Source organism: Pipistrellus hanaki, assembly GCF_964339955.1.
Source record: "Pipistrellus hanaki genome assembly, chromosome: 1".
NCBI classification, from domain to species: Eukaryota; Metazoa; Chordata; class Mammalia; order Chiroptera; family Vespertilionidae; genus Pipistrellus; species Pipistrellus hanaki.
In genome coordinates this window covers 133,809,622-133,822,554 of record NC_140503.1, presented here as the reverse complement: position 1 = coordinate 133,822,554, position 12,933 = coordinate 133,809,622, and the positions used below count along the sequence as shown (strand labels likewise).

The 12,933-nt window shown below is 40.7% G+C and overlaps 1 protein-coding gene across 22 annotated transcripts in view; it reads right to left on the bottom strand.

Annotated features, from left to right (window-relative positions):
• CELF2 (CUGBP Elav-like family member 2) overlaps positions 1–12,933 on the bottom strand; it is a 526,216-nt gene that overhangs the window by 308,774 nt on the left and 204,509 nt on the right. For 3 of the 22 annotated variants that reach the window (XM_084888497.1, XM_084888515.1, XM_084888516.1), the window contains exon 1: positions 2,186–2,496. The exons of 13 other annotated variants lie outside the window; for them this stretch is intronic. In XM_084888497.1, the coding sequence (XP_084744623.1) occupies positions 2,186–2,340 (155 nt within the window). In that variant the 5' untranslated portion in view covers positions 2,341–2,496. Of the gene's footprint in view, positions 1–2,185; positions 2,499–12,933 lie in introns of those variants that run through there. 6 more of the 22 variants (XM_084888519.1, XM_084888525.1, XM_084888527.1 and 3 more) reach the window with 4 other exon arrangements.

Here is a 12,933-nt window from a genome sequence, read left to right as displayed (position 1 = left end):
TATTCAACAGCTAGTGTGCCGGAGTTTTCAAAGCACACTTGCTTTACCATTTAGAGTGAGAAGCAAAACTGGGGTCAAATATAAAAGATCACTCTTATGTGGGATACAGTGATGGCATGAGCCAAGGAAAGCTTATGGGATACGGTTGAGTTTAAATAGTTTGGCAGCCAGATACACAAGTAATGTAGTGAATGGACGTGATGTAGGTGCCAGGGAGAAACAAAACACACACACACACACACACACACACACACACACATATACCCATCCCATAGGGTTTTGCTTCCATGACATCAGTACATGTACACAAATTTCAAAGGTTTGAGCTTAAAACCAAAAACAAAACAAAATCCCAACCAAATAACACCTGATGAAAAGCTTAAATTTTTCATTTCACTGCTTTGACAGGAGATATATATATATATAGATAGATAGATAGATAGATAGATAGATATAGATATAGATATAGATATAGATATTGTATATATATATATATAATGACTCAATGGGGCTCCTTTTAAATTTTTGTTCAGCAATGAGCCATCAGGTATCATTTTTGGCAGTTGGAGTTATTTGGCAGACCACTGGGCGCTGTGGAACACTGGGTTTCAATGAAGCTATTTTACAGCCAAGGATCTCGCTAACAGCCGTGAGAGAGGATGGGGCCCTTAGCAGGCTCCTCTTGAGGACACCACCTGGCTGGTGACACCATGAAGGGCAGAGCTGTTGGGAACCATGACGTTCCTCACAGTTTTAGCTTCGTTGCAGAAAAACCTCAAGCTCTTCCCTGGGCCCATCCCCCTACCTTCCCTAATTGTCTCCTTTTCTTTCTTTTTTTAATCAACTTGCTATTCATTTCCCAAACAAAAGGCAATTCAAGAATTGGAAGCTCTTCAAGGGAAAGTTTCTGAATGACCTCATTTTTACAGGAGGCCTTCCAAGGCAATGGAATGGGGTGCACTGTGCTGTCTCAGCAAACCTCTTTCCCCCTCCTGCCTCATCTCAAACCGAGTTTTGTCCAATGGTCATTGTTTGAGCACTGAATTATCATTGGCATTTTTTTTAAACAACAACAGAACCCTCAATAGAGGCAGAATGCTAATAAATGCATTTGTACATAGAGTGCACACACTGCTTGAAATCAAACAATCCTATTCCTGTCACCTCCTTCAATCAATGAACCAGAATGTAGTCCCTCAACTACAGACCTTTCAGCATTTTTGTACATCTATATACTACAACTTAGAGACTGGTATTTCATCTATAGAATTTTCTTCTCCTGCAAACAACCCTGTATATTTCATGATAAATCTCCCTTTAAAAAACAAACAAAAACAACAACAACAACAAAAAAAAACTATCCCTACACATAACTTTATGCATTGTAATCTCTTTAAAAGCAACCTATCAGCTATGTGACTATAGATGAACCAGCACTGTTTTGTCTACTCAAAAAGCCACCTTCATAAAAGGATTTCTCTCCCCTCTTCCCTCCTTCTGGCTCATCGTTACAAACTAGAATCCAAAACGTTTTTCCCCTGTCCCATTTTCAAATTCAAATTTTATTAACATCGCTATTTGGTTTTTATAAAATAAAAAAGCCCACTGTGCTCAAAGCCATTTGGAGCAGGAAATAGAGGCCCTATAAGGGGATTTCCCATCATTTCCAGCCAATAAATTTGAAATCTGCATGAATTTTAAGTACCTAAGAGAGCATCTGACTTCGTGGCCATGGGATTGTTCTGGGCTTACCCAGTTTTATTAGCTGCTTGGAAACAAACAAACAGATCCTTAAATGAGACATTGTAAATATATATTTTCTTAGCACCATAAGAGTATCATCTAAGAAATAAATACTTACATCACCAATCACAAGTTTAAAATTATCGCCTTATTCTTCCCCCGCCCCCACCTTTGAAAGCTTCTGGAATGGAGATTTTATCACAACCTTAAAACAACTTAAGTGAAATTAAATGCCAATAAAGATGAGATCGTTATTAAATTCATATTTTACATTTTTACGGGAATTTTAAATAGTCACTCTCCCTGGAGAACAGCTGCTACTGGCTTTTTGCAATATTGTGTTTTTCTGAATCTGTTTTTAATAGAGCAAAAATACATGCTGGTGAATTTATCTCCCTTCTGAAGAGGCCCTCAGACTGAAGGCCATTCTTTGCATACATACCTTCTTGCTCTCAAATGCGGTGCCCTTCTAGGGTTTTCAGATGCTTCCATTCCAAGGGGATGAAAGGTTAGCACTGGGGATCTGACAGAGCCAGAGCCCAGCCAGCTCATCACTTCCCTCTCTAACTTGCTTTTCCTTTTTCCTTCTTTCTCCATTATACTGCTGCTGCCTTCTTTGTTTCCCCCACCCTCGGCTTTCTCTTTTTCTCTCTCTCAAATGGAAGCCAGACAATCCCAGAAGCTTCCCTCTACAGCTGGTGCCTGAAGAGGCAGGTGACTACAAAAGTGAAATGAGTTGTTGTTGGCTGCTTATCTGCCAGAAAAATGGAGTTTGCCTTAGCCTTGACCAAGGCTGGTTTCTGACCTAGGAACAGCTGTCTTTGGAGTTGGGCTTCCTTCCAGACAAGGGGTGGGAGGGGGAGGCTGCAAGGCTGTGTCCCACGAAGTAAGTCTCAGATGTGAAAATGGGGAAGGAGAATGGAGAAAGGATGGGAAGATGAACAAGGCTTGTCTGTCCGGCATGGCGATTTGTACACAAAGGCACTGAGAGGAAAAAAAATACTCCGAAGGAATGTTTCAGTGGCCTCTTGAAGATGCCGAGATTTTTCAGACTATACCAGGTACCCTTATCTGGTGCCAGGCTGGCGGCAGGAACAAAATTTATACCTATCAGAATGAGGGTTTTAGTTCTTGGCAATCTGCCCTTCAACACTCCCACCCCCACAAAAGATTTTCCCCTACTGGCCCAAAGTTCTCATCTTACTGTCACGTGTTGTTAAATTTTAAAAGGAGAAACAGTTGCTTGACAGAGGACAACAGCTGAGTGGCAGCAGCTGGGTGGATACAGTAGCAGGCCTGACACTAGGTCCAGAGAGAAAGCAGCAACAGGTGAGGGTGAAAGAAAGCGAAATGGAAGTTTTAGCCGAAGGGTGGGGGCTGCCCTAGACAGCCCTTGACAAGAATCACAATCTCAACTTGAGAGGAAATCTCTGCAGGCATGACAGCCCCATTTGCCTGAATGTCTCTCCTTTTCCTGAACAAATGAATTGGAGTGAGGATTAAGAGAGCAAAAGTCTGGGGTTCTGCAAAAACAAAATACACGAATCTGCTTTATCCACACCGATGACAGAGCCCCATCAAAGAGCTTCTGGTTACGGGGATCAGAAGTCATCTGATATGGTGCATGCAGACTAGACTCTTTGAGGCAAATGCTGCTTTCAAACTGAGTGAAAAAGATTCTATGATTTAAGAACGACACCTGTTGAATTCTGCCACAGAGTTGATGGACGCTGGGAACACCATTTAATTTTCTGATTCCTCGCTAGACCTTTGTCACACGTGTGGCCCTCATTTCCTTGTAGGGATGACTGGCTGGAATATCAACACCCACCATGATCCTCAGATAAGAAGTACAATGTGTTAGCCTAATTATTCCCACCGCAATTATATAACCAAGCTATTAATGTGACATGGAGGTTGAAAATACATTAAGGTTTTGAGCACAGGAAATTTATTTTTTCCCCTATAATATGGTTCAGATCTCTAGCCATTTTTAGCTTATGATAGAGGTTTTCAAAAATCCCAAGTGGCTTTTTATTTAAGCTTGCTTGTGATGCTAATTCCCATGAAGTCCATTAGGAAAAATGATTTTTTTATTTTTGTCCCTTTCTCTTAAAACAACAACTACAACAACAAAAAAAACTACCTAACATCTTCATGGAAAAATGGTGTAGCTAACTACCCAAGCTAAATGGAATGTGTTCTCTCATCTTGTCTCTACTGCTGAGTGTAAACCTTTGTGTTACCCAATCACTTAGTTTCCCCATACTCTCTGGAGGCTAATAGCTACATTTGTCCTATTTCAGAGTAATGTGGCAAGGTTAGAGAGAAGGAGAGATGTGAATGACCTTGAGAATCTGAAAAAGAAAGGTGACGAGGCTGAGGATATTTTTTTCTCTTTTTAATAGAAAGATAAGACCAGGGTGTTCTAAAAACATCTTCCCTCCCCTCCTCACCATTGGTCCTTCAAGGCCTCGTTCAGTGTTTCTCTCCTCTGCATTACACCACTTGGTACCTTCTTACCCACTGCTCTGTTTCATAACTGCTGTGAACTTCTTAATGGCCGAGGCTCTGTCCTATATTGAGCACGATATGTCTTTAATGCCAGATTGGTTATGATCCCAGCATGACATATTTTGGCCATGAATACAGATAAAAAGTCATGTTTCAACTTCATAAAGCTTTAAAGTACTCCATTATTCCTTCCAACATTTGTTCCCATTATACAGATTAAAGCCTGAAAAAAGTGAGGCTTATGATGCTTTAATTCAAAGCCCTCATGAACAAGCAGAGACACAGAGGGGAGTTGTGGTCAGAACTCAGAAGCAAAACACTGCTGATAGTTTTTCACTTTCTATTCCCTTTCTGACTTTTTTATAAAAAAAAAGTTCTTTTTTGTTTAAGGTATCTCATATTTATCCTCATCCCCCCGTTCCCATCCCAAACCCCTTACCACACATGCCCCCATCCCCCTGTTGACCAGTGGTTAGGCTTATATGCATGTACACAAGTCTTTTGGTTGATCTCTCTCCCTTATCCCCACCCTTTCTGACTTTTCAGCTTACTCAGTGGCAAAACCAGGAGGTGTGTACCAATCACCAATCGAAGTCCACCGTGGGAATGCAGCCCCAGAGGAAGACTTGACTTTAATGTGTCAAATATCCGATTGTTATACTTTAAGTTGGCCAAGGAAGGAGTTGTTTGAGCTCTGAGTTAGAATCCCTTCCACTTGAAGCTGAGCCTCTAGGCCTAGCACTTTACCTTTCTCAAGCTCAGTTTCTCCAGCTTTAAAATGGGAATAACAGACCTCTTGGATATATGTAAGAATTACATTATAAAAGATAAAAGAGACCACCTGATATAGTGGGAGGCATAGAGTCGATTGTTACTAAATTTTGATGTTATTTCTTAACTTCAATCATTAACACTCCCACCCTGCAATCTTTGTTTAAACATGGAACTGGCAGGTGGGAAGGAAGAGAAAGCCAGTCTTAATGTTACTGTCCTATAACATTGGAGTTTCCACTGACATTTCTATGTCTGAGACCAGCAGTCTAATCCAGAGGGAAGAGGAAGATTCTGATTTATGGAGAGTAGGTGCTGGGGTGTGGAATGAGGTCTCCATCCCTTTTTACCAAGTCAGTTTCCAAAGAGAAAGCCAAGGAATCCTAACTGCTGCCACCAGGAATTCATGCCAACCACCCCCAACACAGTGCACTTTTCATTTACAGAAGCGCTTCTTAAATCACCTCTGAATGAATGAACAGTGAGCCGTCTCATCTCACAGAACCCAAAAGAGAGCGGGGCCCCAGACCAAGCTATTAACAAAGGAATACCATGACAAAGACAACCACATTGCAGGGCCCTTGAATTACTGAGATGTGCAGCGTCCCGGGAGGGGTGAGAAGCATCTGATCCATGTCTGCATCAGACACAGCTGTGCCCATTCTAGTCCGCTCACACGCCAGCTAGCAGCCAGCAATGCCATCCATAGGTTTCAGCAGAGTTTTACGGACGGCAGCTGCCACCTTTCTCAAGACAGGCATTTAAAAAGCCCTGGACAGCTCTTCTTGGCCAAGACAACAAAGCGGGTTGAACAGAATGATTTTACAGGAAAAGTCTAGTGTTTCTTTTGCTCCGAGGGCATGTTGGCACGTCCTGCTTCATAAACTCCAGTGATTCATCACAGTCCTAAGCAGCCAGTCATGGGCGGGTCAACTTGGAATGGGCTGAGGTGGCAGCTCGAGCTGTCCTGGTAATACCTGTCACTCTGGGCCACTGTCATCCTCTGCCCACAGATGCCAGTTTCCGTTAACTCTGATGGCCTTGACATACAAGGAAATGTGCTTGGGATGAGTCCCACAGTGAGGAGAATGCTATGGAGAAGACAAACATTCCTGTATGTGATAATCCTTAAAGATTTCACGTGAAGCAGAAGACTGTGTACCTCATCACAAGTCAGGGTTAATCTCTCTCTCTCTCTCTCTCTCTCTCTCTCTCTCTCTCTCTCTCTCTCTCTCTCTCTCTCTCCCTTACATGTATGTTTGGCTTCCATCTCAGCCTCATCTCTGTAGATTGGTGTCATGTGATCAGAAAGGTGCTACAGCTCTAGGACACTTCATTTCCAGTCTTAATGGGCTACAACATTAAAGCCTCACATATGCTTTTCTTCCTCTGACACCCTCTTCCCTGTGTCCGTTAAGGAAAATGCCACAGGTTTTAACCCTCTCCAAACCTCTGCTGCCTCATCTTTCCTACAGAAAAAAAAAAAAAGTCACTGTGAGTTCAGAAAATTCCCAAAGCCAATAAACATTACAGAAGCAATCAATAGTTTTATGAAAGGGAAAATCCCCTAGGAATCACCAAACTGTAGGAAGAAATTCAGGAAGGCTAGTAAGGATGATCGAAGGCATTATTGCAACTGAATAGACTTTACTTGTTACTGTTTGAAGAGGTGCAGAAAGATGCTATGGATCTCAGCGAGATGCCACTAAACAAGCGGCAGTTCCAACGACTTTTACGGAAATCTCTACACCAGGACCTAAGTTGGAGATTTCTAATTTCCTCACTACCAGATTAAACCGAATCAAGGTGTGCTTCGCATCTACGAACCCTGACCCCTTGAGAGGGAGCAATCATTCCCACACAGCACTCTTCCTTTCGCATTCTGCCTTTCTTTTCATCAACCTTGGTATTTCCAGGGCTCTGAGCAATGAACTTCCCATCAGCCACATTCTCACCTAATTAACCCCCCTGATTACAATAATTAGTATTGATTCACTCTTGGAATGACTTCCTACCTATTTAAGCACAATCTGTACTTGCTATGAAGTTCCAGATATGAATATTAATCAAATGTTCTTCTTTGTTTTTTATTCCCAGAAGAGTATTTTGCTATTGTATACACTAATGTTAGAAAAATAAAAATAAAATGTTGAGGGTTTATTTTAACAGATAAAGGAAAAGCAATACATCAAGGTTACAGATCTCAGCCTATGGCCTGCTGAGCATGTCTACGTGGGTATTCCGGAGGCTTGTGTGTGAAAGGAGCCATTTTCCCGGTTTGAATCTTTTGCTATTCCTTTTCTGCAAGTGTTGGCTTAGAATTAAAATTTACATTGACATTTCTTTAGGTCACTATGGAGGGGGATCATCACACTGATGGCAAATTACATATCTTGTGACTGTCATGAAAATAAACGTAGACAAGTTTCCCAACTTTAGGCCATTTCCTACCTTCCCCATCAGGCTAAAGGAAAAGAGAATATGTATGAGAAATGCTAAAAAGGGGTGTCTCCAAATTCTGGCTCATAATGGATCAGACCCAGGAGAAGCAAACGAAGTAAGAAGGGATTTCCCTCCTTCTTAAACCCAAGACCACCTAGAAATCCAGGTGAATTGATCTCAGGGAAATAATTGTAATTTAGTAAAAAATTCAACATGGAGGTTCCCAAGTTGTCTCTTTATTTCAGTGTGCTACTGATAGGCAGCTAGGGAGCATAGGGGACTGTTTTTTCCTTCCAAACCACAAAAAAAATTTTGCTTTGCAACCTTTGTTTTGGAATAAAAATTTCCCATGAAAGCAGCATCTAGGTGTGCTGGTAACAGTGGGCCAGCTTCAGTTATAAAGCTTCACCAATTACTACCTTTTATGAGCTCATCCTAAAAGCAATTATTGGCATACCCGATGGAGTGAGCAGTTCAGATCCCACTGGGAGTAAGAGAACATAATAAGTACGCATTTAAAATCCATTCTATTCACAATGGATAACTTAAAAAATATCATTATACTGCAGATACGTTTGGGTCCACCTAGGCTCTGAAAATATTGCCCATAGAAAAATCTATACTTGAGAAGGCAATTTTAAAGCCTATAACATTAATTTAAATTATCCTGAATTGAGTATTTTGTAACATTTCAACTTAAGTTTAATAAATGAAAGTGTAAGTCCAAACTCTAAAAAACAGTTACTATTTCTTAACTGTGTTTTCAAAAATAATACATCTTGTTCCTTTTTTACCAGTATTTTCACTAATTTACACCACAATATAACCTAAAAGGAAATAATTATAACTAAATATTTTTAAATTTTGCCCTTTAAAATGACTCTCCTTCTGTTTTTAAAAAATTAGGTCCTTAATCTCTCTCCATAAATTTACTGATATTTTTCAAAATATTGTTCTGGCACAAGCAGCTAATTAAAACAAAACATTAAAATGTTAGGTAATATATATATATATATATATATATATATATATATATATATATATATATATATATATTCTTTACAGAAACCAACCTCAATGTGATGATTGTCATGTGAATAAATTACCATTTAATAATATTATTTTTTAAATATATTTTTTATTGATTTTAGGGAAGAAGGAAGAGGGAGAGAGATAGAAACATCCATGATGAGAGAGAATCATGGATCAGCTGCTTCCTGCAAGTCTCCCACTGGGGATCAAGCCCACAACCCGGGCATGTGCCCTTGTCCAGAATGGAACCTGAGACCTTTCAGTTCACAGGCCGATGCTCTGTCCACTGAGCAAAACCAGCTAGGGCACCATTTAATATTATAAGGTCCATTCTTTAATATCTAGTATGAGAATAAAAGTGATTTTAATATTATAAGAAGTTCAAAACACATTTTTCCATTTTTCACTTTTTGAAGTCTCACTGTTTTCACATTAGAAATAGATGCTTATGTCATAAAAAGAAAAAAAAATTGAGGATGTGTGAAATGTCTTCCCTGCATGGAAATGCATTTTATGAGCACATAACCATATATCAGAAATCAATATGTTCCACAGAGACCTTTAACTTAACAACTTAACAGGCTATATAATAATAGTTTGTGACCAAAATAATAAGGGCAAAAGTTTTCACTTATCTTTGAATTTCTAAACTATTTCTCTATTTGTATGCCAAAAGAGGTGATAAAGACTAAAAATTATAATTTACTTCAACACAGAAATATTCCTCTTAACTTCTTTCTTGCTTACATTCTGTAAGTCCACCAAACAGACAAATTTTAAATCCCCAGGCATAAATACTGTAGAGGCATGTCTGATAACAAGGTATTTGCCAGAATGATAATGGTATTACAAGCAGTCTCAATCAATACATTTCTTTCTGTAGTTAACAGAGAGGTAAGCAATAAATCTTTAACTTAATCCAACCAACATAGCTGCAAAATGCAAAAAGCTCTACAAACGGCAGATATTAAATTTTTTAAAAGCACAAAACCACAAACAAGCAGTACCAAAAGCTATTCATTTTGTATAGTCTATACAAACAAGATTATAGCAGATAAAAAGGGCGTTGAGAAAGAAAAAGAAAAAAAAAAGAAAAAGAAAAAAAAGGGCCCAGACAAGCATTAAGCTAGTTTGACAGCTCCATTGTTCAACGAGTCCCATTGTCAGACCCAAAGATGTATTCAGTGCTACAATGTCTGCTAGCAAATAAACAAAAGACTACATTTTTCAAAGCAGGATGCCAATTCTCTCATAATTCTTTCTCTGCTTTCCAAAAGGTCAGTAGTGGCTCATTCTTGGTATGCGATAGAACCCTAACACAGATGCAGGAAACAAATATTTGTTTTCAACACACAGGGACCCGGGACGCCATGCATGAACAGAGGTCTTTAAACAGGTACACATTTTGGCAAACAGGATAAAGTGATCCAAACCTGGTAACAGGGAAGGGCTATCTAGGTAGGCTAAGTCCAGATTAGAGCGGAATTTGGAACGCAAGTCTAATATGGGGTCTCTTTAGCTCCTTTTTCGGTCATTACTCCATGCAGAGTGCATAATAAGGAAAGAGGCTTAGGCATTGCAAAGGAAAAGACAAACCAAAAGCCAGATTCAGAGCCGTTAAAATGAGCCACTGGCCACTCACAGATCCCAGCGAGCAAAAACATGATATGCTTTCAAAAGGCAACTCCTGCAAATAGAACTCGCTCGCAGCAGTCCTTGTCCTTTCTCTCGCTTTCTCTCTCTCTCTCTCAGTCTCTTGGTCTGGATTTTTGTTTCCCTCTCTTTCTTTCTCTCTCTCTAGATCATTCCCCCCTCTTCTAAGCTACTTGCTTCAGAGCAGGATTGTTGTTTCAACTAGCTCTGGAAACGAGAAAAAGACACATTAAAACAAAGGCCACCGAACATACCTTAAAAGCAGCTCCTCATTTCTCATAGTAACAGCAGATTTGGGACAGCGCATGCTTTCTGCACTGAGACACTGATAGTCTCAACAAAGCCAGTTCAGAAGTGCGCTCAAACATCAATGCCACAGTAGCTGTTCACTAATGCGCGCGCTCTCTCTCCCTCTCTCCCTCCCTGACTCTCTCTCTCTCTCTCTCTCTCTCTCTCTCTCTCTCTCTCTCTCTCTCTTGCCCCACTCTCTTCTCTAGTCAAATTCTGAATGGTGGAGCAAAGGGGCTCCTGCAGACTCACTAAGTAGAAATAATCCTCTCTGACAAGTTATGTTGTCTAGGCATATTTTTACATTAATACACTGTGCTGCCTACAGGGGTCTTGTTTGTATTCACTCAGGCCTGCCTGGTGCTAGTTCTCCTAATTGCCATCTTAAAAATTTGGAAAGGAAAATAAGGGACTCGTTTACCTTTCTCCTATACATTTAACAGCAAAGCCAATCTCACGTTTTCTTTTTTGCTCTCAGCTACCAGCAAGCATCACGGATGACTAAGAGAAGATTTGGATCAGTTGTTGTGCTGGGAAGGATTTTTGCTTCTTTTTTTCTGGGACACGGAATTCACAGTTGGATTCATCATTTCCTCTGCTCTTGTCCTCGGGAAGAGTGACAAGGTCAAGACCCTCAGCCCCACCCTGGGTCATGGATGCGGAGGACAGGCATTGGAGACCTTGGAAATATTTTAACTCTGTGGGCACCAGCGTTCCTGCAGATTGGAGCTATCCTCGACCTGAAGCATGGCATCTAAAGGAGGCAGGCAATGCAAAGATTGTTGGGTCACACTGATGTCCTGCCTGGCACTGGAGCATCCGCCTCAAAAGACCAACGAGGTGTTCTTTTCCCAAATAAGAAAAACCTGCTTCCCTACTTCATTATGCTCTCTGGGCTTAGCATATTGTTAGCCAGGGAAATACACATTGTACTGCTGTTTATTGGAATTAGAAGAATTCCATGCAGATTAGCCAAGGAAACAGCAAGTTAAACATACACACACACACACACACACACACACACACACACACAAAAAAAAAAAAAAAAAAAACAACAAAAAAAAAACAACAAAAAAAAAACAACGAGATGCTACAGACAGAATAGGCAGTCTTCCAAAAGTGCAGACGAAGGCATCACTCCAGGAGGTGTGAGCTGAGGGGAAGCCAAGAATGCTCTCAGCTCGGATGGAATAATGCAGAACACAGCTCCAAACAGATTGGATCAGAGTCCTGGTGTCCTCACTCCCAGGTGCCACATGCCTCACCTTTTCTTCCTCACCACAATCAGGCTCCTCAGTACTCACCTGGGGGCCTTTCGTGGGAATAATAGTGCGGCAGGGAAATAAGGGTGTGCTCTGTCTCCTTCCTATTTGAAGACCTGAAATACACCCTAACATCTTGCTAGATCTCTGACCTCTGAACTTAGTCTTGACCCACAGCTAGGGATATGGAGTCCCCCTGGAGGGGAATGAAGGTTCTTTTCTCTCCACTGCACAGTAATCTTGCTTAGATTATCCACTGAATTGAGGACAATAAGCCAAGGTGACTGGTAGCAGTCACCACCGCTATTTCTGGAAGGAAGGAAGGAAGATAACATGATGAATAAGCGGGCAAAGGTCAAACAGGGAAATGAAAGTCTTGTCCCTAAAACAGCCATATGCTTACACTTTCTAATTATGGCATATGAAAGTTATGGAGTGAATATATAAATATGAATAAACTTGCCTAGAAAAGGCAGATCTAAAAATCTAAGTTGTTTTTTGGGAGCCAGATAAATGTAAATGAATTTAGGACCAGAGAGACCTTGGAGATAAAGGGTTCGGCTGCTCTGAGGGTGGGTTCTGAGACAGTGGTCCCTTCACCACTCTGTAGCTCTCTTTGTCCCAGCGGTTAAATGGGGGAGACAAAAGCCATTATGTTTGAAAGCACCTGAAGAGCTGGTAATGAAACTGGGTGTGTTCTGTCACCACCAATATTAATAAAAAGCAGAATGAGTGAACTGCCATTGGCCACAGTTTTGTCTGTGATAGAAAGGCAAAAATATTCTGCTCAGACAGAAATCTCTTTTCTTAACATTTCCATCCAATTTCTAGTGTGGCCTGAACTATGAGGCAAGTCCTGAGATAACGATAATGCTCCTACTTTCCCATAAATAGAGTCTTATCCTTAGAAGCCAGTGCTGCAGGACATGAGGCTATTCCTATGATGACATGAATTATGGGTCCATAGTAGTAAGGACAGGAATTGAGCCAAACCATCAAATATTTTCTTTTCTCTCCACTTTCTTTTTAGTCTAGGTACCTAAATAATGAGAGAGCTATTGAGGCAAGAGTGTAATGCTTGTCTAAACTCCGCTATTGACAGATTGGAGGCCTTACCTCCGCCCCCCCCCCACCCCCGTTTTATGTGCTGCACTTGTGCTTATAGAGATGAGTGAATAGAAAGAAGGTATGTCATTTCTTACATTTACATATTGTATTGTAAGTCTTT